The sequence below is a fragment of the Macaca nemestrina genome, chromosome 1 (genome assembly GCF_043159975.1).
Source record: "Macaca nemestrina isolate mMacNem1 chromosome 1, mMacNem.hap1, whole genome shotgun sequence".
In the NCBI taxonomy this organism is placed as follows: Eukaryota; Metazoa; Chordata; class Mammalia; order Primates; family Cercopithecidae; genus Macaca; species Macaca nemestrina.
The window spans coordinates 24,817,388-24,843,870 of NC_092125.1; the positions used below are offsets into that span (position 1 = coordinate 24,817,388).

A 26,483-nucleotide genomic window follows, 5' to 3' on the forward strand; every position below is an offset into this window, starting at 1 on the left:
CACGCCTGAATAGCGGCAGCTGGCTTTGGAGAAAAATGGGACGACTGTCTCCTGCCCGGCTTTCAAGAGCTGCCATTCTTTCTTTCCAGGGGCTGAGCCGATTTCTCGGTGCCACCCACTCTCGCGCCTGCCCCCCGCCCCGGTTTCCTCCCCAGCTCGGGCCCGCGCGGGTCCACCCGACTACAATGCAGCTGACCCAGCTGCTCCAGCTCCTGCCCGGGGTAACCACGGCAACCGCGGGCCGCCAGGAATGCGCGCTAATTGAAGGCCGAGTTTCCTCCCACAGTGATGAGCAACAAGTGAAGCAAAAATAGTGAGGCGGAATAAAGGCGGCGAGGAGGGGGCGGTGGGCGCAACCGGGGTGGCTGGGGGCTTAGGGAAGGGGAAATAGCGCCTGCAAGACCGCGTTTCTTCTCTTAACACAGGGCAGTGAACGGCCGCGACAGACGTCATTTACGGTTCAAAAATCTTAGGGCAAATTTTTCAGAAAACAACTATTACGTCAACCCCCCATCTCTTTGCTGGGCCCCTTTGCTCGATTCAAGTATGTAGATGAATGGAGATGTATGTGCACATACATAGGTCCCCAGGAACGAAATGCCAGCTAGCAGCAGGGTTCCGCAGGTGGAGGTGAGCCCACACTAATTTCCCCTCCAGCCCTCTGGATCTTCTGTTCTCTTCAATCTATGGGAGACCCTTCAAGGTGGTCAGCAGCTAAAGATGCGTGACCATCATATCAATTTGCCTAGACAGTTCCGGTTTATGCCTGTTGTCTTGCCAGAAATTATTAAGTCCCCCCTTTTCATTCTCAAGAGTATCCTAGTTTGGATGATAAGTTGTAAAGTCACCCTATCTAAAGTCTTCCCAAGCCCACCCAGATTCTAATCCAAGTTCAGTGTTCTTCAGACCCCTTCAGACTTCATCAAATGGCCTGGGCTGTGTGACCTAATCCTTGTATTTACAGTAGGCAGTAAACACCCTGCAATTAACTAAGGGTCATCCACTGAGAAATGGGGGCTTCCAACAGCAACCAAAAGATAGCATGCTGAGACAGAATGCTTTCAAATCCACTCGCAGGAAGATTTCCACTGGGCTGATTAGGGTCACCACTGGCAAAACACAGTACAGATGTCATTGAGAAAATGTGAATCTATTAGCAATAGGATTGCCAATTCACAGATAGCCATTAAAGCCTCTGCCCGTGGAATGGGCTAAAGGAAAGTCAGCTCTTTAGCAGGAGTCCCCAAATGTAGAATTCCCTAAAGAGGGTTCCCTCAGATTAGGGATGACACGCTGGTGATGTGGTGTGGGGAGTGGTAAGGGGTGGGAGAAGGGAGCTAACATTTACTAAGTTCTTTGTGCATTTAATCTTCATAATAGGTCTTTCATGTAAATTTTATTACCCCTCCCCATTTATTCCGCTAAGGAAACCCATGCTCATAGACATTGACTTGTCCAAGTTCATATTACTGCACTGAGTCCAGGGCTGCCTTCTCGAAGCTTCTGCTGTTCACAGTGGACTTTATCCAACATCCAGAGAGACCTTTGGTCAAGATCCTCTTCACAGCCTCAGCACTATTTCTATCTGGAGCCAGATATTTCCTTTGGGGAATGGGAGAGCTGCCCTGCATTTTGTAGAATGCTTAGCAGCCTCCCTAGTCTCCACCCACTAGATGCCACAGCATCCCATAAGTTGTGACAACCAAAAACTGTCTCCAAACATTGTCAAACATCTCCTGGAAAGGCAAAATTGCCTTCTTGAGAATCAATGGCCTACATGTTTAATATCCAAATACAGCTTTAATATTTTCTTGTATTGTTCTCTAACTGCTTCAGAAATATACCTTTTATCTTCACCAGAAGACAGTAATTTTTATAAAGACAAGACACCGTCATTTCTTTATTTTGTATCCTCACTGTGCTAGGGATATAATATGCAAAAAATAATCATTTTTTAAAAATCATAATTTAAATGCAAATCATAATTGAAGCAAAACTGACTCCACTCTATGGTGCCTATCAAAGAGCAAAGTTGAGATTATGGAATAGAAAGGTCTGAAGGCCAAAGGAAGCTTCTTGCAAAGAATGAAAGGCATGATCTCACATCTTTGAAGGAACCACAAGCCCTACGCCACTCTTCATTCAACAGAATGAAGGTTATTGGCAGTCATTAACCAGAATCAGATTCTAGTTGACATTTGGCTAACTTTTCTGGCTCTTCCCTCTCCTCCATCCCTTCAATGCATTTTTTTTTCTGGTTCTTTTTAAAAACAAGACCAGCAGGGGCATCTAGGTAAGCTCAGGGCAGAGCAGGCCAAAGCTAGGAGAGAGTGCTGAGAGAAAAGGCAGTGGGGCTGAGGCCTGAAAAACCACTACTCATTTGTTTTCTGTCTTTCATGGGAAACTATGGAGTTATTTCAGCTGTTCTGGAAACCTGAAGGCACAGGTGTCTGCTGATGATAGAAAGGATGATTCTGCTTTCTTTGGGGTAATCAACCCTACTGACGCATAATCTGAAGCATATCTGATACATAATTGAGTTTACAAATGAAAATATAGGCACAGCTCAAGTCAAAAGATGTTCCAAAGAAGTAGCCTCCAAATTTATGGCGAAAGTGTGGCTCTGTAATTAATTCCTTTTCTCCCTTCTGCCAGGAGTAAACTTTTTCTTCCTTCTCCCCCAATTCTTTTTCCCTCTTCCTCTGTTTGTAAATCTTAGAAAGAAACAGCAGCAGCCACTCTCAGAGATCAAAGTTTTAGCAGGCAACAAAGACCTCCAAGGAGGCTGTTGCCATGGGAACTCTGGGAGCTGAGGCCCTTTTAATCTTCAAATCTCCTTGGTTAGCAGCACCAGGCTGGGGCTGGCAAAGAGGAGGAGAAGGAGGGAGGGGAAGCATTGGCAACAAGTAGCCTTTCTGAAGAGACTGAACTAAAGTCAGAGGGGTGGGGGGTGGACAGGATTCAAACTGAGGCAGCAGTAACACAGGGGCGGGTGTGGGGACATTTCTGCATAGCCTTAAGACGCACACTCCCATCAAACATCCCTAAAGTCAATCGTGAATTCTGAGACATCCCCTCCCAAGAATTGACTGATTTTATATTAGGTTATTAATGGCTTTTTAGTACTAGTGGATGGAGAAGTTTATTTTAAAGCAGAAAAACAATTTCAGGCACAGTATTGTAATTTGATCATATATATATATACATATATATATACACACACACACACACACACACCTGCCCATTCCTTTACCCCTTATCTAGGTAATATAACTGTACTTCTGGTTAAATCACAGGAAGGGATAGAAGAAAAAACAGGAGCGTGACAGGAAAACAAAAGCAATTCTGTGGCCTTACATTCGTGGGGAAGAATCAATCCCAAATGAGCGCCTACTCACAAGGACCTGCTGGGAGCATACCTATTTCTGGCCTCCTGGATTAGCATTGCATTTGGACCATAAAGAAGCACAAATGGATGAATTTCCCAAAATGTTAATGTTTGTTATTTGCCTGCCTGACATTCTTTTCTTCATTTGGAAACAAATTGCCAGAGTTTTCTTTAGGAAGTTACTCTTTTTCCTTTTTCCCTTCAGTTCATAGGGTTCAGTTGGGGTTGGTGGTATAGTACAGTCCTCTCACACAAAGGCCACCCCCAACAACAAGACTTTTACTGAAACTATGGGGAAAGAAGCACTTTATCCTCTTGAGATGGAAGGTGCTAAAGACCATGGAAGGGTGGATCTGCTGGGGGCTGTCATCTCTGCCTCATGCAGAGAGATCCTGCCTGAAAATGATGCCAACACAGACAGTGCAGAGCCAGGAGACGGAGATAAGGAGACAGAGATTCTTTAACACATAATCTGAAACCCAGGACTCAGCCATGCTTGAAGCTAGGAATACCCCTGGATTTATCTGTTACCTAAATCAAATTATCTGTTACCAGAGTTCCCCTAAGCCAGTTTGAGCCTCTATTCCTTACAATAAAAGAGTTCTGAAAAATACAACAGTTAGCTTTGGATAGTGAGATCTTTAGGAGATACTTTCTTGTATACTTTTCTGTTTTGTTTGAAATTTTTATAATAAGCATGTATCTTTTTTTCTAAAATAGAAACAATATTAAAACAACACAAAACAGCAGTATTTGAGGTATCACCCTCAATACAGAATTAATTCTGCCATCTGTGGATCTTTTAAATAAAGTCAAAATCATAGAAAGTATTCTGAAAAACCATCTTGTTTATCATAATATCACCAACAAGATAACCTGTTCCATATTAAAAGTTCATCAGAGAAGGAGTTTCTTATAATTTCCCTCAACCATCCTTAGTTTCCAAAAACTGTTATTTACCATTACGAACGTCTTCCTTAGGATGAATCTAAACACCCCTTCCCTCATATCCTCTTATTCTATTCTTGGGCCACAGGCAGGGGTGTTCATCCAGTCACATTTCCTCCCAGGCCTTTTTCCCCTTTTTCTAATTAAAGGCCTTTAAAAAAACAAGTTACCACATAGGACATCAGAAAGAAGGGGTCAAGCCCTCAGATTGTACATTGAAAGACATAAGAACAAGGCAAGCTGCTTTTAGATTTTAAAATAACTTCCCTGTTTGAGCCTTCCTGAAGTGGTGAAGTCCTTTGCCTGCCAGCTGGAGATGCCCCAGGGAACTTTATTCCTATCCAAACAGTGGCATGGTTCCAGATTATAAACAGCCTGTCCTTACCATTGATCCTAGACAAATTTCTAATCTTGGATGGCAGATTTCTGGACACTCCCATCTTCTGTGACGGCAGGTATGGCCCTAGGATCCCAAATGACTGTCTAAATATTTCTAAGGTACCTGTCACTGTCATCTTAAAGCACCAAAATACTATATGCATTTCCAACTTCACAATGACTTTACCTTCTGAATCATTAAAAAGACATTAAAGGGTGTTCAGTATAGTTTTCGTGTTTAATGTTGAATCAGTGGTTGTCCTCCCATTTCTGTGAATCACATGTCTTTGGATATTTCTGAAACCACTGAAAGAGCCATCCATAGTGATTTGTGGATGGTTCAGATGTATAGAGAGGAAGGAGGGGTGAGTCATGCTCAGTGGGAAGGAATGCAATCTAGACAATAACAACTATGCCTTTGAAGTCAGAGCTTCGGTCAATGGTTATGGGCAGTTTGACTAAGAAATAAAGTGAAATACTGAAGCAAACCTGGAGCAAGTAACAATCATTACCTATGGCCTCAAGCAGTAACCACATTTTTTTTTTAACATAGCTTATTCTATAGCTTCTTCATACAGACAGGTCATGTGGTATTGCAGAAGGAGAGGAATCAAAACACTTGAGTTTGATCGATGACACTTTTTTAACTGGGATATTAGTCATAAAACATAGACATCAATTTTTTCATTTGGAAAATAATACCTGCCCTCCTACCTTACAAGATTATTACAGAACAATTTTATAAACTACAACTTATTTTCAGTGTACATTAGTATTAGTGCTAGATGTAGTAATGGCATCCTCCGGTAGACACACATTGTTGTTTTGGCATGCCACATCTATTCTTCTTTTACATTAACAGTGTCTTAATTTACTTAGGTGAATTAATTCTTCTCTGTTTCTTGATAAAGTAACCACGAACAGCCCCAGCCTCAAAAGGCTAAGCAGGGGACAACTGACCAAACTGGGTCAACAGAAACTTCACCTACCCTGCTTGCTAATAAATGTTCTGACCCTAAGATCTAATCTGATTCCTCTGTTAAGATTTCTTCACTGGTTCCCCTAAGTCTTCAGAATCTAGTCCAAACTTCTTAGTCTTGCATATAAGATACTTCACAATCTTGCTCCATCAACTTTTTCATCCTCACGTTTCTGAGTATAATGAAGAAACCAAATTCTTCTTAACTTTGCCTCTAATTTATATCTTTAACCCGTCTTTCTTTACTAATTAATCTTCTGTAATTCCAACCTATTTTCTGCTCCCCATTTTGTGATCATCTCCAAGAAAGGCTACAGCAGTTGACTCTTTCAAGCCACCATCAATAGTTTCTTTCTTCACTCTTGAGGGATTAGTCCTCTTAGCCCTGACCTACTGCAAAAGACCACAGTTTATTCCTCCGGGTTCCTTGTGAATGAACATCAATCACCCTGTATGTTCTTATAACCAACCTGTTTCTCCATTTATCTCTGTCATGAGGATTGATTTCCTGGGAGATCATTTTCTTATTCATCAAGGGAGTCACATCAATCATGTTCATCTGCTTTTTAAACCAAGAACTTTAGAATAGAAATAAAGCTCAAAAGTAACTTAACTGAATACCTTTTCCTGTGCATAAGTACCTCCAGAGACATAGCACTCACTTCTGAGAACACTTATTCCATCTTTAGATGTCTCCAGTTGTTAATGTTAGAAGTCTCCAGCTCTTCTTTTACACTGAGATAGACTCCCTCCCTTTGTAACTTCCACTCCTGATTCCATTTTATCTAGCCAGACAGAGTATGTTTCCATTCTGTCTTCTATATAATTTCACTTCAGATATTTGGAGACACTTCTCATGCCCACTGTTCCAAGTCCACTTTTGCTAGACCAAATCCTCCAATCATCACTCATATAAAATTCAATGACTGAACCAGTGGTTCATGAACATTATAATTAGCAAACTGTAGGTCCCAGTTATCTTCCCACAGAGGTCTTCATCTCCTTAGGAATGAACTCAGAAATCAGCTTGCTCTTCTGGTCTCACATAAAAAGAATACTTAGGCCAGTAGGATGAAATAATCCCAAAATAAGAGATTTTACAACTGTGACAGCATTTTGAAATATTGTATAAAGAGGTGTGAAGACAAAAAAGACTCAGAATTTTGTATTTGGAAAGTAAATACAGTGCTTTATGGACTCAAAAAATTTTTGTAGATTTCAAACTAACCCGTTTAAATAAGTACACAGCTAGTGTTGCCCTAAAAAGTTTCCATGACAAATTTATCATGCTTTGAACATCTCTAATGTTGAACAAAACAGAATGATGTGTTTCTTCCCCAAGAGCCCCAGCATGTCTCTATTTCATGGACAGGCTGCTTCTACTGCAACGAGTTTGGATTTGCAGCCTCGGTAAGTTTTCCTTTATGATTCCTTTAGAGTTAATACTGATATTTTTTCTTCATCTTTCCTCCCATAATTGGCGACCACTGTCATCTGAACTTCTGTTTTACTCACCTCTCTGCTGCTGGCTTTTTTCCTTGAGAATAGCATTTTTGCCCAAGTTGCTTTGCATGTTTTGATCCAGAGGACTGCCCTTCATACACTTTAACACATCCTTAGATGACAAAGCTTTCACTCTATTCATTTCCCCATGTTTGCAGAACAACTGGGACCAAATTATTTAAAGTGGTTTTTACCTGGCCTCCTTTTCCTGCACAGGCAATTACTTCTCTGCAAATGGCTGCCCTGGCCAAATAACTATGTTCGCAATTAGCTAATTGTGGGCTCAGTGAGCCACTTGTTCCTTCAAACTTGGCTATTAGAGTTGTGATTAAGCAAAAATGTGTCTTTTTATTCCTTTCTGATTTACAGAGTCACAGCAGATCCCAGATCTGATCTCCCTATGTTCTATTACAATGTCAATATAAGCCTTTTACTTTTTCATTTCCTGCTGAATATCAGTCATATTTCCATTCTTTTACAAGTCACAAGTTACACTTTATATATTGGACCCGAAGACTTTGTTTGAATTAAGTCAACCTTCTAATAAGGCAGACCATTATTACCTTAATCCAATTTACAAAATATAATGAGGCTGGGTGGGCGAGGTGGCTCACACCTATAATCCCAGCACTTTTGGGAGGCCAGGGTGGGCAGATCACTTGAGGACAGGAGTTTGAGACCAGCCTGGCCAACATAGCAAAACCCTGTCTCTACTAAAAACTACAAAAAATTAGCAGGGCATGGTGGTACACACCTATACTCCCAGCTACTCAGAGGCATAAGAATCACTTGAACCTGAGAGGCAGAGGTTGCAATGAACTGAGATTGAGCCACTGCACTTCAGCCTGGGCAACAGAGTAAGACTCTGTCTCAAAAATAAAATAAAATCAAATAATTTTGTAAAGTAAAACGTAAAAAATACAATGTTAAGGCATCAGAATAGTTATTTTGCCAAAGTCACACAATCATGATAAAGACTAAAACTAAAAATCCTAAATAACAACTGCCACTTTCTCCCTAGGGACTGAGTTTCTCTACAATTTTTGCATAGGGTACCAATCAACCTTCAACCTCATTTACTTTTAATAGGAGGCACCCTTACGAATTCCTCCAAATTGCTATCACCTGGTTTCTTGGAAGCTACAAAAATGTAATTTCTTTTGAAAAATGGTTTTAAGTGTATCTCCTGAACTACCTTTTTCCCTATAACTATGCAGTTTCCTTTCTTATTTCTGTATGTTCTAATTTTCTTGTTCAAACAATATTAACAGAGCACAAAATATGTGCTCAATTCTCAGTTTCATACAAAGAGGTCAGCTCCCACTGACATTCCTCCAATCCACAAAAAAGGAAAGTAGCCAAAAGTAATGAGTTTTCATTTATGAGGAGATTAATATTAATAAGGATTAGATGTATGTGCTTTGAGAATAACTTGGACACTTTTAGGTTTCAAGATATCTGGCTTCCAATTAAACACTAGTACATCTCCCAAGCAGCTCTTTTTATTGGGTATCTTTTATTACTGAACTCTCCAGTTTACAGCTATCTTTTCTTATGATTGTTTTAAGTGGAGATAACCCAGTGAGAAAAGATTCCTGATGTCTCCAGAGATTCTGACACATCAGTGAATTCTTATCTCTGTGTAATCTCTACCTTGCTTCAAAGGCCTCTAGCATTTTCTTCAAAATTAGCATATAACAAGACAAAGAGAGAAATCAAGGTTAAAGGTGAAAGTGGAAAGGGGAAAAAAAAAACGAAGAAAGCAGAAGAAATATTCGGGACAATGATAAAAGGTGGAGGCGGGGGGCTGGTCATAGCTTTCAAGAAGTAAGACATAATAAGTACAGCTACTGCTCATAAACAGCATATTCTAAAAGGGAGTGTGCATGAAAGATAAAACTGTGTATGCAACCTGCTAATGCACACAGGGGTAGAAGTGAGAAGAGGGATAGGATACAATGCAAGTGCAAGCAGTCTAAGATGAAAATGTCACCTGTGGTTTTCACTTACCCAACACCAGCAGTTCCACTGAGTCCTCATTTTTCCCCTCCAGGTCATCTGGGGTGGTGATAATACAGTAATAGAGTCCGCTGTCTCCCCACATAAGCTTTCCAATTTGAAGATCTGCATCTGTTATCACAAAAAGAAGGACTCAGTCCTAAAACTCTGTCCTCTGAAAGAAAAACATTGAACAATGGGGGTTGGGAGGGGAGAACCCTTCTAGGGTATCTGCAGTATTTTCTTTCTTTATCTGGATGGTGGTTGAAAGATGTGTGCTTTGCTTAAAACAAACAAACAAGACCAACAGAACCGTAACAAAAACTAGCATCTCTAAGGAAGGACAATTACAGCCTGCCAGAAACTGGTCTAGTTCTAGTCCAGTTTCAGGAGTAGGAGATGGCTTTGAACCAGGCCTGCAGAGGCCCCTAAGAGCCAGGAAAATGCCAGAATTATTCTGAACTCCTGGAGATAAGCTAAAATCACAGGAGTTCTTCAAAATTCAAATAATCAAATAGGTCATATCAGACTCTTGGGACCTTTTGATGTCCAGAGCTTTAGAGAGCAAGAGAAAGGGTGGAATTGATGCAAAGCCACCTGGGGCTTGGGTCAAGCATCTACCTGGCTCTGTTATTTGTATGCATACATCCCTTCTCCCTGCGAAGAGTCTGCTTTCCACATTTGGGAAAGGAGCCTAAAGGCTGATGTCAAGGTATAGGATGTTTGACTGAAGAAGTTTTTCCCCTAAAACCGTTTCAATTCAGCTCTAAAAACAAGCTCCTGAGGCTTGACGCTGGGCTCTGGAAAGACTCTTTCCAAAGTTCATCTGTATGTCTTCGAGAGATTTTACATGATTCACCCTTTTCCCCCTCACCATCCCGCTGAAGCAATGATAGGTCTCTTGATGCTCCCATTTCCAATAAAATAAAAGTCTCGAGGGTCTGAAAGGGTGAGAGGCTAGGATATCACCTTACTGACATAAGGGAAGGGAAGAATGAAACTAACCTCCCTCCCATTCCTAGATTCAAAATAGGGGCATTATTACCATGAACAATCGTGATCTCTCTGCCCCTGTAGAAATCTCCCAGGGTGACAGTGGAGCCCTGTTTTGAAGCTACTACTCGAACAGTCCTCCTGCTGTCTAAACAATCCAAGTAGGGGTCCCATTCCAGATTTCTCTTGCTGAGAGATTGGGCCCGGGTAGAGGACATGCCCAAGGATTCTCCCATGCGATCCTGGCAGTAGGACTTGAACTTCCACTGCACGACTGCAGGCTGATGGGAGGATGTTGAGAAGTGGCAGCGAAGCACAGTGGGCTGGAAGAGCATGGCCACCTTCTTCTTGTCAGGCACCGTGACCTGAAGGCCTTCGACCATGGCTGCAAAACAGAATAAACATGTCCAAACAGTGTCCATATCCTGGACCTCACCTTCCACCACATGGTCACACCTTTCCACTTCACTTACCTAACTTGTGTCCCCTCAACCTCATTTTCACAATTACAATTAATGGCATTAATATCCATCTGGTTGCCTTGTGCAGAAATACACCCTCTAATATAGTTTGGATTTGTGTCCCTGCCCAAATCTCATGTCAAATTGGAAGAAGGGGCCTGGTGGGAGGTGACTGGATTATGGGGGGCAGGTTTCCCCTGTGCTGTTCTCATGATAGTGAGTTCTCATGAGATCTGATGGTTTAAAAGTGTGTGGCACTTCCACCTTCACTCTCATTCTCTCCTGCTGCCATGTGAAGAAGGTGCTTGTTTCCCCTTTGCCTTCCACCATGATTGTAAGTTTCCTGAGTCTTCTCAGTCATGCCTCCTGTTAAACCTGTGGAACTGTGAGTCAATTAAACATCCTTTCTTCACAAATTACCCAGCCTCAGACAGTTCTTTATAGCAGTGTGAGAGTGGACTAATACAACTTCACTCCCTATATCCAGTCAGGCATTAAGACGTATCAACTTAATCTCTTAACATCTTTAATATTTCATCCCTCCTCTTTAACCCCATTACTATTGCCTTTGCTTAGACTCTCTTCATTTCCTCCTTGTAATATTACGATAATCTTTTGGTCTTCCTGCCTTCCATCTGTCAACATCCAGTACACTCTTCTTGCTACAGTTCAGATGATCTTTCTAAACTGATTGTTATGGCTCTCTTTCTTAAGACCTTTCACTCATCCTCCATAGCCCTCAGGATAAAACCCAAAGTCCGTGGCAAGGTACTCCATCATTTAGTTCCTCTTACCTCCTCAGCCTTACCTCTTGCCTCTTGAAACACCTCTCTTTGAGCACCAAGCTCCAAGAGTATCAAACAACTAATAGCTTCCCCAGTGGGATATCCTGTTTCATGCCTCCAGGTTTTTACACATGATGTCTCCTGTTTCTGGGATGCTTTTCCCTCACAAAGTTGCTTGGGCAACTTTTTTGCATCTTTTAAAACCCAGTTCAAGGGCTTCTTGTATAGCCTTCTCTGACCAACAAATTTATCACTTCCTCCTTTGTGCTATCAGTACACCCAGCATTTTCTTCTGTTACTCTCACAGTCTTCCATGTATTTCTTTTCATGCCTGTCAGGTCTGTCAGACTTATCAGGTATGGAAGGTATCTTACCTTGCTGCCCTGGCTTGTGAAGTCCATAGGTACTCAACAAATATTTGATAAATAATGACAATGAAGCCAGGAAGTATCACTTCAGGAGGAAGTGACTTCCCTTCCAGCTGGTGACCCAGCAAAGGGGACACAGATGAAGAGGAAAATAAGTCTTTGAGAGAAATGGAGGATTTCAGATCAAATGCAGTAGACTAAGTTCAAAAGCTTTGAAGGGTAATCAAAAGAAGGAAAAAGTTGGGGGGGGGGGTGCTAAAAAGCAGATGAGAAGTTTAAGTGGTAAAAAGATCCAACCTGAGGCTTGGTGACCAAGAAAGAATGAGAAATTTCAGTGAATGAGAGACCAGGGGAGTGTGTGAGAAGCAAAGGTCCCACATGAACTCAATGATAAGGTCTAGAAATTCCAAGCAAAGGGAACCTAACTTTCTCAGTTGAATCGGAGAGTCAAGAGTTTCTAGCTTGATGTGAGGTTAGAAGCAGAAATAGAATTATGATGAGAGGCAGAAAAAACAAATATGAAGATATGATAAAGAAGTTCCAAATTGAATCCAGGAGACTGCTAAGTCAGCTTCAAGTAGCTTGGGGCAGAGACATGCAATAAAGGACTACTTTCCATGGGGTCCTGTCCTTTATTAGTGCCAGTGTTCACAATGACATCCTGCAAAGCCAACTCACTCCCACAGCTAAAGCATAAACTTATTTATGAATATGCCTCCTTACTGAAGGACTCTTGACAAGGGAAAGATATATATTTGTACTCATATCTTCTGACATCCAGACCTATGTCTCTATTCAGTGAAAGGAACGATGAAAAAATAGGTCCTGATTCCTGTTGGGGAAAAGGGTTTCTGCATTCTGTAACATCTGGAAGTGAATACAACAGAGTATTTGAGATTTATCAAATCTCAAAGCATTTTGGACCTACCCTGTGCTCAACAGCTACCTACAGAATAAATGAAGAAATGTATGAGCAAATGAATGGCTATTAATATGGGAATTTCTAGGACTTTGCAGAGGAAATTAGTTAAATGAGTCAGAAGCGTAGTAAAATAGTGTTGGCATCAAATAGGAATGGCTTTGAATCTCATGTGATCATATACTAGTGATGGTTTCTTAAGCAATCGGAGACTCATTTTCCTCACCTATAGAATGAGCATCATAATACTTACTCTCAGAGTTGTTAACAAACGTTCTTTCATTGGGCACCTTCAGAGAGTAGACTCAGTAGAAGAGCACTGTGACCGGTAAAGAGTAGGTCTCAAATGCTAATTCTCCCTCACCTTGCCAACCTTTCCCCTCACCTCCCATCCTGAATCTTGATAACCATCCATCACCACCAGGCTTGATTACATCCAGATTATGCAGATCAGCCCCATCAAAAGGCAAACAATTCTATCTGGAAGCCCACTGAAGAACCCTAGTTCCCATGCTTCCCTTCACCACCACTAAATGTTGATGTGGCTAATTCCTTTCTCCCTCACTTACGTAGCTAGATTAGGAAAATCAATTTCTTTATAGTTTCTCCTTAAATTCTAGCGCGTTTTTTAACCTTGTAATTATTCTTCAAATCCTTAGTTACACCCCAATTTTTCAGGTAATAAAAACAGGAACAAGTGAGGTGAAATGACTTCAATTAGCAGTGGTTGAGGCTGGATAACCACTCACAGGCACCATTCCCATACAAGGCTGTGTGCTTGACCACACTTCTTTTCTGCTCCACTGCTATTCTGGCACTGCTTGGGAAATCACATTTCCTAGCCTTTCCTTTTTTCTCCTTTCTGACTTTTGTTTTAGGTTCAAGGAGTACATGTGCAGGTCCATTACACGGGTAAATTGCGTGTTGCAGGGGTTTGGTGTACAGACCATTTCGTCACCCAGGTGGGTGCTGTACAAAAGTGTGGTGAGATTTATTTATTTTTTTAGAGAGAAAGTTTGCGGTTTTGTTCATTAGATAATTACTAAGAATAACCTTGCAAGCTCTGTTCTCTGTTAACGAGATTAGCCATTTGAGCAAGCCACTGGCCTCTCTTAATCAATTATTAATAGAGGTTGGTCAATTCTCAGCTTCTATTACATAAACATAAACTCATGCTCCAAAAAAATAAAAATAAAAAATACATTCTCAGAAACATCTGCCTTTTTATAGCATGATACTTAAAGGCATGGATTTTGTAGTCAGTCCTAAGTAAGAATTCCAGGCTCTACATGACCTCAAGCAAATTACTCAACTCTGATGAGTTTCAGTTTCCTTGCTGGCAAAACCAGAATAATAGTAACTACCTTATGGAGTTGTTTGAGGGTTAAGTGAGATTGTATCCTAAGTATTTAGAATAATACCTGGTATGTAGTGAGCATTCAATAAATGTAGCTGCTAACGTTGCTGAGGCTATCAAGAGCAGTCTGCTGACTTCTGTGAAGTTACAAACCTAGAGCTACGCAAGCACAGAGATCAAGGTGTGAGATGCCGAGTGTATATAGGGCAAAACCTGCACAAGAATGCTGGAATATGTCATCAGGAGTTCAACAGCGACAGTGCCTGGTATGCTCCTCACTGCATATCACTTATACACCTCCTGGAATTCAGAAGTAGAGAGTAACCCTGTGTGTGTGTGCACACATGCATACACATGTGCGTATGTATAGGCACAATGGGACTCTAAGCTAAAGGTAGATCTGGAGAAGACAGGACTAGAATTCCAAGTAAATGTCAGTTTATTGGATCTTTGAGAACCACAGAGTGACGTGTTGGAGATAAAAGTAAAAATGCCAATCCCTCCTTCCGCACCACAGGTTTCAAACTGTAAGATGAATGCCATCCAGTCCCTAAACTGCCCTGACCAAGTTTATCAGGACCCCCATTCCCACTGGAGGGTAGGGTCTAGAAATGCTCTTCTGGCCCTAACCCTGGATCCCTGGTGAGTTCCTAGGTTTCCTATAACCACTGGGCAGCATCTCTTTCTCTCAACTTGTGTTTACCTTATTTGGAGACTGTTTTTCCACCTTGGTATCCTGATTTGCAATCCAGTTGCTCCACTGGGTCTGAACCCTTGCCCTGGACTCTGGCCTGCCTGCCTGGGACCCTAATACCAGCCCCTTCTCCTGAGGGTCCAGTATTGTTTCCTATAACTCTTCATGCATGGCTGATCCAAATGTGAACCTGTGATGCTGCTATCCATCTAACTTCAAAAAATACCTCTCATGGGACCCCCACAGATCAGGCCTTTCAGAGCTGGTAGCTAATTTGGGTGGGGACTAGGATTGCCAGTCCCCTGTGGACACTGAAGTTTGACCTGGAGATATCCTCTCTCTGGCTCCCATTCCCAAGAGGTCTGCCCTGGGAGTAGGGGAGTATCCTGAGCTGGGGTTCTATCTCTTAGAGTTTTTGTTTTTCAATTTTCCTACTTGTCAGATGCCAAAAACCAGGTACCAAGAACAAGTACTTCTTATGCTGCAGTCTATACAGGCTAATAAGAATATGTAACTGTAAGTTTGAATTCCAGATAAATTAAACATTTTCAGCCTCTTTGTAGTGATAAGCTGTGCATTTGATCTAAGAAATCTCATTTGCTCCCAAGGTTCCAACTACCAGTTATGTCTCACACCCCCAACTCCCTTAAGCCTCATCTGCATATTTAACAAACACTTTAAATTAAACGTGTCTAAACCTCATTCATCATTTCCTCTTTTCCCACCCTAGCTCTTTTTTATAAACTCATCCTTTCTCTATCCCTCGCTCTTTTGCCAAAATACCACTTAACCTATTGCCCTAGATAGAAATCTTAGTTTTGATAATTTCCTCTCTGTCCCTGACCACATTCAGTTGGTCACTAAGTCTAAATATCTCTCAAATTTGATCCTTTTCTCTTCCCACTGTCACTCCCTTAAATCAAGTTTCTATTCCTGCTGCTAGATAATAGATGTAAAATGTTTACTGTGTGTCAGGGATTGTGCTAAGCACTTTTCACGTAGTATCCTAATGAATTCTCTCAAAATCCTAGAAAGTAGGCATTGTTATTACACCTGTTTTATAGATGAAGAGACTGATGCTCAGAGAATGCTTGTATGCATGTATCTTGCCTAACATCTCAAGGTTAGCAGGTGACAGCAGTTCGGGTTTGAACCTAGACTGACTGGCTCCAAAGATCTTCACCATCCTTTTACACAGGTCCTCACCACCACCTGGGTTTGACAATAGCCAACTAAATGGTCTTCCTACTTCCTACTTTCCAATCCACTCTCCATATTTTTCTAGAATACTGTTTTTAAAACACACATCAATCATGTCAGTTCCTGCTTTAAGGCCTCCATCGATTCCCCATTCCCTCCAGGACAAAATTGAAATACCCTGACATGGCATATAAAGTTTTCTCCTTGACATGGCCCCCAGTATGCTCCAGTCATACTGAAATATTTCCCATCCTTTGACCATAAGTATGTTATCCCCTCCTCCTGGGCAAATATCAGGCCATGTAACTGAAGGAGTTCCTGGGAGGCAGACACAGAGAAGCACTGAAAAAGGGTCTTGCCCACACATAAACAAGCATACGCTGGCACAACAGGAAGGCTGGGCCTCCAAGTCCAGGCACTGGTAACACCATATGGGACTTGAGTTTCAAACTCCTATAAAAAAATTTACAGAGGTGCAGAAAGAACCTGTGCTTCATCCTATAGACTAAAGTAGGTATTCTGGAAAACTAGAGAGAGGCACCTTAGGGAAAGGAGCAAAAGAGAGGAAAAGAAGTGAAGCAAGGCAAAGAATTATACTGTAGAGATTACATCTATAAAAATTAGACCTTCTAAATCTAAAAAAAAAAAAAAATTAAGAATTCCTCACTGAAAGAAGGACTAGAATTGAAGACCATAGGTGGTTTTCTGGTTTGCAGAGGAGGGGGTCATCATTTTTAGACCACCAGACTATTCTTTTAACTGTTTTGGTGCCCTGACCTCCAGGAAAACCACTCTTGACTATCTAATTTTAATTCAACCAAAAACATATTTTGAAACACTACTCTAAGTTCTGGTAAAACAGGTTTAAAAGACCAGTCCCTCATCTTGAGAAATTCAATGTAAAGTTCATTTCTAACTATAAGGTCCCTGAGGGCAGGGGCCAGGATTTGGTTGACTTTGTATCCCTAGCATACAGCAAAGGCAAAGAATATAGGTGAAGCTAAAAAATGTGGAATGCATCAATGAATGAATGAAAACCGAACCTGTGAGTCTTAGGGGCCTTTCTTAGCAGGTGGTCCCCAGCTCAGAGAATGGATTCTGGCCAGTAACTAGGAAAGTTGCCTAAAGGTAGAGTGAAGAGTGACAGCTCAGAGCAGCAGCCCCCATCTCAGCTAATCTCCAGGTGTAGGTACCTCATCACCAGGCTAGGGAAGATTAGCTTCAAGTGCAGACAATGTCTCGCTGCATGTGCAGAAAAAGGTCCTGCCCCAATTCTCACGTAAAGAAAAAGATTCTATATATGATGAACTGTGTTCTTGCAAGAATAACAAACACAGACTCTAAGGCAATGCTATTCTTATTTTTAGCACTTTCAGTTTTTTCAAAGCAAGTTCCTTTCCCCCACTAGTTGTAAGCTATTCCTGCCAGCATCTTTGGGAGGCAGCCCTATAAGCACAGCCCCATTTTAGAGAAACAAAGATTGCTGCTAAAGGTCATGGAAAAATATCATCATTAGAGACAGGCATCTTTAGAAATACCGTATAATGCTCACCGTCCCTTAACTCTTTTGAGTACCAAAAGCAGGATTTGACCTCAGAATTGCCCATTCTTGGCCTTCAGGTTCTTTCTTCATTATGACAATATAGTTTGAGTATCCCTTATCTCAAATGCTTGGGACCAGCAGCGTTTCAGATTTCAGGTTGTTTTGGATTTTGCAATATTTGCATATACACGAAGAGATAGCTCGGGGATGGGACCCAAATCTAAACACAAAATTCAATTATGTTTCATATATAGTTTACACATATAACCTGAGGGTAATTTGATATAATATTTTTAATAATTTTGTATATGAAACGAAGTTTGTGTACATTGAACAACCAGAAAGCAAATGTATCAGGTATAGAATTTTCCACTTTTGGCATTATATCAGCACTCATAAAGTTTCAGATTTTGGAGCATTTTGGATTTCAAATTTTCAGATTAGCAATGCCCAACCTGTACAAATCTTTCTTTGCCTGCCTTCAAGTTAGGTATTTTTTTTTTTTTTGACAGGGTCTCTCTCTGTCACCCGGGCTGGAGTGCAGTGGCACCGTTGTGGCTCATTGCAACTCCATCTCCTGGGTTCAAGCAATTCTCCTGCCTCAGCCTCCTGAGTGGCTGGGATTACAGGCACGTGCCACCATGCCCAGATAACTTTTTTGTTTTTTTTTAGTAGAGGCGGGGTTTCACCATGCTGGCCAAGCTGGTCAAGTTAGGTATTCTTTAAGAAATTTCTCTTGTTTTTACAGTTTTAACACGTTGTCCCAATTTCCTAAAATACTTTTTAGGAACAACTAATGGGCAGGTTTTTTAAGTGTAGGAGATGAATAGGGGGATGAGTAAACACCTCCTCTGGGTTTGGTCATAATTCAGACAAGGAAAGAAAGCTTGTTCAGCCCTTAGTAGTACTGTCAGGATGAGAATAAAACATTTTGGGAAATATTTAAAGACAAGGCTAAAAGTATAAAGACAAAGAAAATGCAGCTTGAATCTTTTTTTCTTCTCGAAATAGGAACTATTCATCGCCTTGATAAACTTGTGTTAAAAAAAAACCTAAAAAACTAAAATAAAAAGGCTTTACCAAGAATAGTAGACACTGCCTTGGAATCTGCCTATTTTCTGAGTCTCATTCTCCAGTTTTCCCATTGATTCTGTGAGTTAATCAACTGCTTTCCAATAAAGTCCTTTCCTGCTTAATTTGGCCAGAATCAGTTTCTCGTTTGTTACCATGGTATACCTGATTGCTCAATCCACTTTAGGAGTAGGGTAACCAGATGTACCGTCTTGAAATTTTTAAAAACACGATAGTGTTGTCATATGTTTTCCCCCAAAGAGTCTCAAAAGCAGCAATGTGTCACTGTTTTCCAAAGGGCCATGGTAAATACCAGTGCTGCCACTGCCCAGGTGGATTTTTGCTCATGGCATAGTTATTATTTGCTGCCAATAACTCTGGTGTCTGTTTACACAAATCTTGCTATTCATCAAGCATATTTTCTCCAAATGGGCCATCCTTTCTTGTTCTCTGCCACCACTGTGTAGTTAAAAGCTAGAAACATTTTCTTTCTGTCTCATTTGCCTCATCTTCCACAGATCTGAAATGAATTCATGGGTGATGTCTAGCTGGCTTACATGCTGTTCCAATGGGACAAAGCAGTGCTAAAAGAGGTCGGTCTTTACCCTGCAATGTGGAGGTACTTTGAAAACTGTCTTGGTTTCCAAGTGGGTCAGACTTCTGGGATGTAACAGCCATTTAGACAGGAAAAAACTCCTCTAACAAAGCTCTTATCAGCCTTTACCAACTTGTTATCTGTATCTCCTGTGTAGATCTCTTTCCTAAGCTCCAGAATCAAATATACAACTTCACTGTCCATCAAGATGTTATGCAAGCACCTCAAACTCATCTATCTGTAGATGGAGACACCAACTATCTCCTTCTTCCTTTCAGTAATAGAAATTCCCAGGTTTAATTTGGCCAGCCAAGTAGTATATATTTCCTAGCCTCTCTTTTAGCTAAGTGTGGCCATGTGACTAGGTTCAGGACAAAGGTATGTTAGAAGTGATGTGTGTAACGTCTGGGCCACCTCTCTCAAAACAAGTGGCTTGCCCTGGAACTCTGCTTTTCCTGCCCCTTCCTGCTGAGGAATGGCTATGAGCAGTCTCGGAAGCTGCATGTTGGAAATGGTAGACTTATCCCCACAGATTTGGACTCTTACAGGAGGGAGAAATACACTCTTTTGTGTGGGTTACAATATTTTAGGATCTCTTAGTTATAACAGTTTAGGCTATACTTCAAATGGGAAGGAAGGAAGGTAGGAAGGTAGAAAGGGAGGGGGAAGGGAGGGAAGGGAACGTTCATCTTCCTTCCTTAACATATTTCTCCTGGCTGGATGCTGTGGCTCATGCTTAAAATCCCAGCACTTAGGGAGGCCGAGGTAGGCAGATTATTTCAGGACAGGAGTTCAATACCAGCCTGGCCAACATGGCGAAACCCTGTCTCTACTAAAAATACAAAAGTTAGCCGGGCATGGTGATGTGTGCCTATAGTCCCAGCTTCTTTGGAGGACGAGGTACAAGAACTGCTTGACCTGGGAGGCAGAGGCTGCAGTGAGCTGAGATGGTGCCACTGCACTCCAGCCTGGGCAATAGAGTGGGACTCTGTCTCAAAACAAAACAAAACAAATTTCTCCTCTTGTGTTAGTTCATGTTGATGAATGGCATCTCCAGTAGTCTCCAGCCAGAAACTTGGAGGCACTCTGACGCTCTCTCCCCTTCAACCACCACATCCATCCAAGCCAGTCCTATGTCCTCCACCTCTGGTCACTCTGTCCACTTCTCTCATCCTCACTGTACCATGTGAGTTGAGGATCTCATCGTGTCTTGCCATGCTTTCTGCAAGTGTCCCCTAGTTGATTTCTGCTACAAGCCTTGTCCCATATCTAATCTACTCTCCACACTGAGGTCCACGTGATATTTCTAAAATGCACATCTGATTGTGCCACTCTCTTGCTCTGACTCTTAAAAAGATTCCCTCTAGCCTTCAGGAGCACAAAAACTCCTCTGAGATGGGGCCACTACCTTCCATTCTTCCTACAGTACTAAATAACCATACTAAAGCATTTTAGTTTTCAGAAAACATCATGCCCTCCCTTGATTCTTGGCCTTTGCACAGGCTGTTCCCTTTGCAGACTCCCCTTCCCCCATGCCACTCTTCTCTGGCCAACTCCTACTTATCCTTCAAGACTTGCTCAGCTATCACTGCCTCTAGAAGCTTCTTCCTGTTCTTAGAGCAGTCACAGTACCCCAAAGAATCACATCACTTTCCCTGAGAATTTCTTATTTAGCCATCTATCCCCCCAACTAATAACAAGCTCCCTCTGCAGACTTCTAAAGACTGATACATGGTAAGTACTCCATACATGTGTTGAATAATTTAACCTAGTAGACAGATTATAGTATTTATTCCCAGTGATTTGTTTCTTCCCCATCCTTGCGTTGGTCCCTGTGGGCAGAGTATACTTACCACCCCGTAGACTATAAGCTTGGCCACATGACTTGTTGGGTCAATGGGTTGTGAGCAGATGTGCCATAGATATGGCCAAGCAGAAGCTTTAAAGGCATCTGTATGGTTTGGCTCTGCCCCTGCCCTGACCCCCTTGAGCATTTGCCCTCCACTGTGAGAACAAAATGCTCAGATAGTGGTTGATCCTTCATCCTGGGTCTTGGAGTAAGAAGAGAATTAGAATTGAGCCAAGTCCACCAAACCTAGCCAATCCATAACTACCCACAGCTGACTGCAGGTCTCATATAATATGAGCAAGAACTAAGTGTATATTGTGAGCTATTGAGATTTGGGCACTGCTTGTTTCTGCATCAAAATACTGACAAATACATCTAGTTTGGGTTCATAATAAGTATTGAGGGCCTGCTGTGTGCCAAATATTTTGCTAGAAGTTTTATATAACTTCATTTTAATTATCACAACAATCCTATAAGGTAGGTTAGCTTTCCATTTTAAAGCCAAAAAATAAAAATTAAAAAATAAAAAATAAAATCCTAAGCTGGCATTCAAATCCAGGTCAGTTTGAGCCTTACCACCCCCCTACACACTGCCTCCTGGTGAGCCAAGGGCATGGAAGGAGTGAGGATGCAGGGCCTCAGCTGAATGCAAGGGCCCTACTCCTAATTCAGCACCACTTTCTGTAGGGTTCCACATGCTGAAGGAGAACAGAGGAAGCAGCATGTTCTTCTGAGTTCTTCCTTGTTCCTTGGCCTGTAAAGAACTCTAGTCATCCAAAACACCTTATTTCATTTTCAGAGAGCCAAAAACTATCTTGAAGACTGAGACTTTAAGCATGCATATGCTATAGCTACATCCTGTGTGGCTCCTGAGAGCATAGCAGCAGCCCCTAGTCCCAGATGGGCTCTGATGTGCCATCAGTTTCTGCTCTGTCACTGGGGCACATCCTCTGCTCTCATGTGCCTTGCTGGAGTCCTCTTCATTCGCTCCTTTCCCACTAGATCTCAGGATTTCATTACGAAAAACTAACTGCCATTGTTTCTCACTTTTCTTGCACTATTTCCCTGAGTTCTATGAACTCTGTGCGTCAATATCCAATACCCCATAATAGACACCACGTATGTTCTCCTAAATCAGGAGTTATAGTTTGATCTACTTTAACCAGAAAAGAATGTTTCCCTGAATTGAGGCACTTCAAATAACCAAGTCATATTAAGGCAGTGACATGATTTCTTATTCTTTTAACCAGTAAGGTATCACGGATTTGGACAAGTCATCTATTTCCTCTGAGCCTTGGTCTTCTTAAGTATAGGTAGGCAACACCGGCCTTACTTACTTAGCAAGATCAAATGGGATAATGTCTATAAAAGTCATTTAACACATAGAAAAGCATCATAGCATGTAAATAAGTGAGAAAAACATTGGGAAAAAGAAGGCATAAGAGTTAAAATAGTTGGAAGGCTGAACAGGTGAGTCCTAGAACAAAAATTTTGGACTAGAAGGGACATTCTAGGACCAGGTTGGCTGGAGTAAGATTCATCCCATCTGGTCCAAAGTACTTGCCTCACTTTACCAGTTCCCAATATGACCACATTTAATTGCTCAGAGTAGAACCTGTCCTGTCCAGCAAGAGCTCCATTTGTTCTTCCGAAAATTCGAGCAAGAGCTCTTCCTTTCTACCTGGTGTTTTTCATTCCAATCATTAATGGTCTGGGAAAGTCTGAAAAGAAAAAAAAGAAAACTGGGTCTCCCTTGATGGCTCTTCCTGGGTAAATTATAAAAGGAATTATGTACCTGTTACTCTTTAGCTTTCATTTATAACTCATCAAATTTTAATGGGGAAAATTTCAGAACCCTAGAATCTTAGAGCTGAAGTTAACTTTAAAAATCAACTTGCTCAATATTTAAGACCAAGATCCAAACCCACGGTTATACAGTGATTTATAGAGGAGGTGGGACTAGAACCTAATCCTCAGCTCCCAGGTCAGGGCTCTTTCCACTAACCGTGTCCTGATACTAATACTACTAACACTGAACTAAGCACTAGGTACTTGCACTGTGGTGCGAGTAGTGCAAGACTACTCACACTGATACTCAAGTTTATATAAACTAGCCACCCAGAATATTCCTATGTCTAAAATGTAAAGAGTGATGAGGATATTGAAACAACTTCCCTCTCCTAGTCCAGAGAGAAGCATCCAGGCTGGGGGATGATGCCGAGTTGGCAGAGCTGTGCTAAAGTGATGAAAGAAGATGAACGAGGTAAGTTCCATGGAGAAAAGTAGAACAGAGGAGGAAGAGAAATTGGAAGGTATACAGGACAGGAAAAGAGATAACGGAAGTTGAGGTGTCAGCAGTCTCTAAAAGTGATTCTTCTTTCTCCAGGGCTAATAACAACATTTTAACTCTCTACACCCAAGCCTATCCTTCAGTCACCAGGTGTCTACCTGAACATGAAACCAGACCAAGTAATGATCATTCCCTGATACCTCCCTTCCCACTGCAGGCTGGGTCAGGGGCCCCTTCAAGGCACTCCAGAGTGCAGATCTTTACCATTGCTTTTGCATAATGCTACTCCATAACTGGTGTCTCCATCACCAGACTGAGTACCTTAAAGGCAAGGGCTATGACTTATTCATCTTATTAACCCCAGCATAATTTCTGGTACATAGGAGTAACTCACTCACTGACTATTCATGAACAAATATCTTAACGTAGCTATCACGTTTCTGGGAATTTGTTTCAGAGCTGCTGTACCACTCCTGGTTTGGGTTGAGTGTGCTTCCTCCATGCTCTCACAGCAGGGGTATGGCTCTCATCAAAGGACCTTTAACGACCATAACAAAATGACTGGAAAACTTGGTTTTTGGTTTTTGTTTTGAGACAAGGTCTCACTCTGTTACCCAGGCTGGAGTACAGCAGCACAATCTCAGTTCACTGCGGCCTCTACTTCACAGGCTCAAGCAATCCTCCCACTCAGCCCCCTGGGTAGCTGGGACTACAGGTGCAAGCCTGTAATTGGCTAATTTTTTTTAGAGATGAGGTTTCACCATGTTGTCCAGGCTGGTCTCAAACTCCTGGGCTCAAAGAGATCCGCCTGCCTCAGCTTCCCAAAGTGCTGGGATTATAGGCATGAACAACTGCACCTGGATGAAAACCTATTCGAATCACTGACTAGACTGACAACTCTTTGAGGGCAAGGACTAAGTCTTTTAGTGCCTCATTTTCAGTACTTATTATAATCCTTAGAAATCACAAAAATTTAATATGTGCTTGTATAATAGACAAACAAGTGAAACCAAAAGAAATGCTAAACCAGGGCCGGGCATGTGGCTCACATCTGTAATCCCAGCACTTTGGAAGGGCAAGGCAGGCATATTACCTGGGGTGGGGAGTTTGAGACCCACGTGGCCAACATGGTGAAACTCTGTCTCTACTAAAAATACAAAAATTAGCCAGATGTGGTGGCACATGCCTGTAATCCCAGCAACTTGGGAGGCTGAGGCTCGAGAATTGCTTAAACCCAGGAGGTGGAGGTTGCAGTGAGCCGAGATGGTGCCAAAGCACTATGGCCTGGGTGACAGAGTGAGACTCTGAGTCTCAAAAAAAAAAAAAGAAAAAGAAAAAGAAAAGAAAAGAAAAAGAAATGCTAATCCATCAAGCAATCTTTATTACAGAGATAGCCAAAGAAGCCTCCAGGAAAACACACCGCTTGCTCCAGGAGTGTGTTCCCAGAGTGTCGACACAGCTCCAGCGTTTCTCACAGCCTCTGCTGCCAGGAAAGGATGAAACGCCACCCATATTCAGGAACAAAGACAGAGTGAACCCTCCTTCAAGTCTTATTGCTAGATGGCACCTGTTGCTAAAATAGCAGCTGGTAAGCATTTTGTTTTGTTCAAAATAACAACAACAACAGCAGCAATAACAAAACCAATATATTACAGGAAGCAACATCACAATGACAATAAGGAATCATGAGGCTAAATATATAACAGGAAGAAACACAGAATTTTAGTAATGAAAGACAAGGAAGGAGCTGCTAGAGCCTGGAGGAAAAAACTGAAGTGTTGATTAGAAATTGCTCAGCCTGCATTAAAAAAGAGAAACAGGAGGAGAGGGGAGCGGAGGAGAAATAGAGAGGGAGTGGGAGAGAGATGATGGGGAGAGAAAGGGAGGGAGAGGAAGAATGAATGTGGTTTTTTTTCCTGGCTCTCTGTCTCATTTTTAATCTGTCCTTCCCTGTCTCCCTTCCTTTCTACCACCCACTCAAAAGAGAATTCATTGATTGGGCTGGACTAAAATTTCTCACCTTTCCTCTCATGGTTCTCTGTGAAGAATGAGTCTGAATTCATCTCCTCCTTGTCTGCTTCTGTCTCCTCCCTCCCCTCCCCAGCCGCCATTGTTTGCTCCTTTACTTTGCTGAGGCTGAGAGGCAGCTTGTCTGTCCACACCTCTGACAGCAGTGATGGGATGAGGGGAAAGCAGGAGCAGGGAGCAGAGGATGATCAATGGGATCCCAGGAGTCAGCCTCACTTTCACAGCAAAGAATCCCCAGCCATCTGACAGCTGAGCTGGTCCTGATAACTAACCTGTTGCCTGATTCCAAGCAGAACAGCCTCTCCAGGTGCAGGTGGCAGAAGGTACAGACAAAGCATCACCTCCCTCAAAACAAAAATAAAACAAAAAGCCCTCCAGCAAAAAGCCCGGAGAGGCAGCTTAGGAAAGGGCAAATGAGACTGGTCTGGGGTTCGGGAGAACTGGGATCTGGTCCCTAATCAATCATGAACGTGCTATGTGCATACTGCCTCTATAGGACTCCATCTGTATAAACTGAGAGGGCTGAACTACAGTTCCTGTAGTCCCCTCCAGTGATATGATTCTATTTCATAAAAAGCTGTGAGCCATCTAAAGAGAGCTCTGTTTCCCTTCTTCTGTCACTCCCTGCAAACCCCCAGAGTACTTCTTTTGGGTAGACCCCAGTGTGTCTGTAAGAGCACCTCTGACTCAGGGACCCCTCCCCAGATGCCTGGCTGACTTCAGGGCTGTTGTGATACAGGCTCAAGGACTAAGTGCCCTGAGAATATTGACAACCGAGAGTAGAGGCAGATTAAGGATGTGAAGAATCAGTGAGGGTGGGAGTGGAAGGCACCGGGAGGCCAGGGGAGCAGGGAGGCATGGATCAGCCAAACCCTGAAATTAGAGATGATTCATATTTGAATAACGTGGGAGGGATGAACTCAAAGCAGCCAAAAGAAGAGGCTAACTCTGCTAAGGGTGCCTCCCCCAGCCTAAACCCAGCAGTGGGGCAAGGGCAATGTTAGGGGCATTTCATTTGAAATGGGAAAAATATTTAGGCAACGAAGAATCTTATTCTGAAGCTAAGGGAAATGCGGTATTTGCCTTTTCTTGCTAAATGTATTTTACCCTCTTTCCATGACTTGTTTTAGCTATTT

At 42.1% G+C, this 26,483-nt stretch overlaps 1 protein-coding gene and 1 long non-coding RNA gene across 9 annotated transcripts in view; one reads left to right on the forward strand and one right to left on the reverse strand.

Annotated features, from left to right (window-relative positions):
* LOC105492982 (immunoglobulin like domain containing receptor 2) overlaps positions 1 to 26,483 on the reverse strand; it is a 75,171-nt gene that overhangs the window by 33,725 nt on the left and 14,963 nt on the right. For 2 of the 8 annotated variants that reach the window (XM_011760376.3, XM_011760372.3), the window contains exons 2-3: positions 10,240 to 10,572; positions 9,207 to 9,326 (exon numbers count right to left, since the gene is read on the reverse strand). In XM_011760376.3, coding sequence (XP_011758678.2) covers positions 9,207 to 9,326; positions 10,240 to 10,570 — 451 coding nt within the window. In that variant the 5' untranslated portion in view covers positions 10,571 to 10,572. Of the gene's footprint in view, positions 1 to 9,206; positions 9,327 to 10,239; positions 10,573 to 22,593; positions 22,751 to 25,339; positions 26,049 to 26,483 lie in introns of those variants that run through there. The other 6 variants (XM_071074975.1, XM_071074993.1, XM_071074983.1 and 3 more) reach the window with 6 other exon arrangements.
* On the forward strand, positions 181 to 25,560 carry LOC105492981 (uncharacterized). Its single transcript, XR_011610783.1, has 5 exons — positions 181 to 313; positions 426 to 630; positions 23,214 to 23,292; positions 24,708 to 24,907; positions 25,424 to 25,560. It is a non-coding gene; the product is annotated as an uncharacterized lncRNA (long non-coding RNA).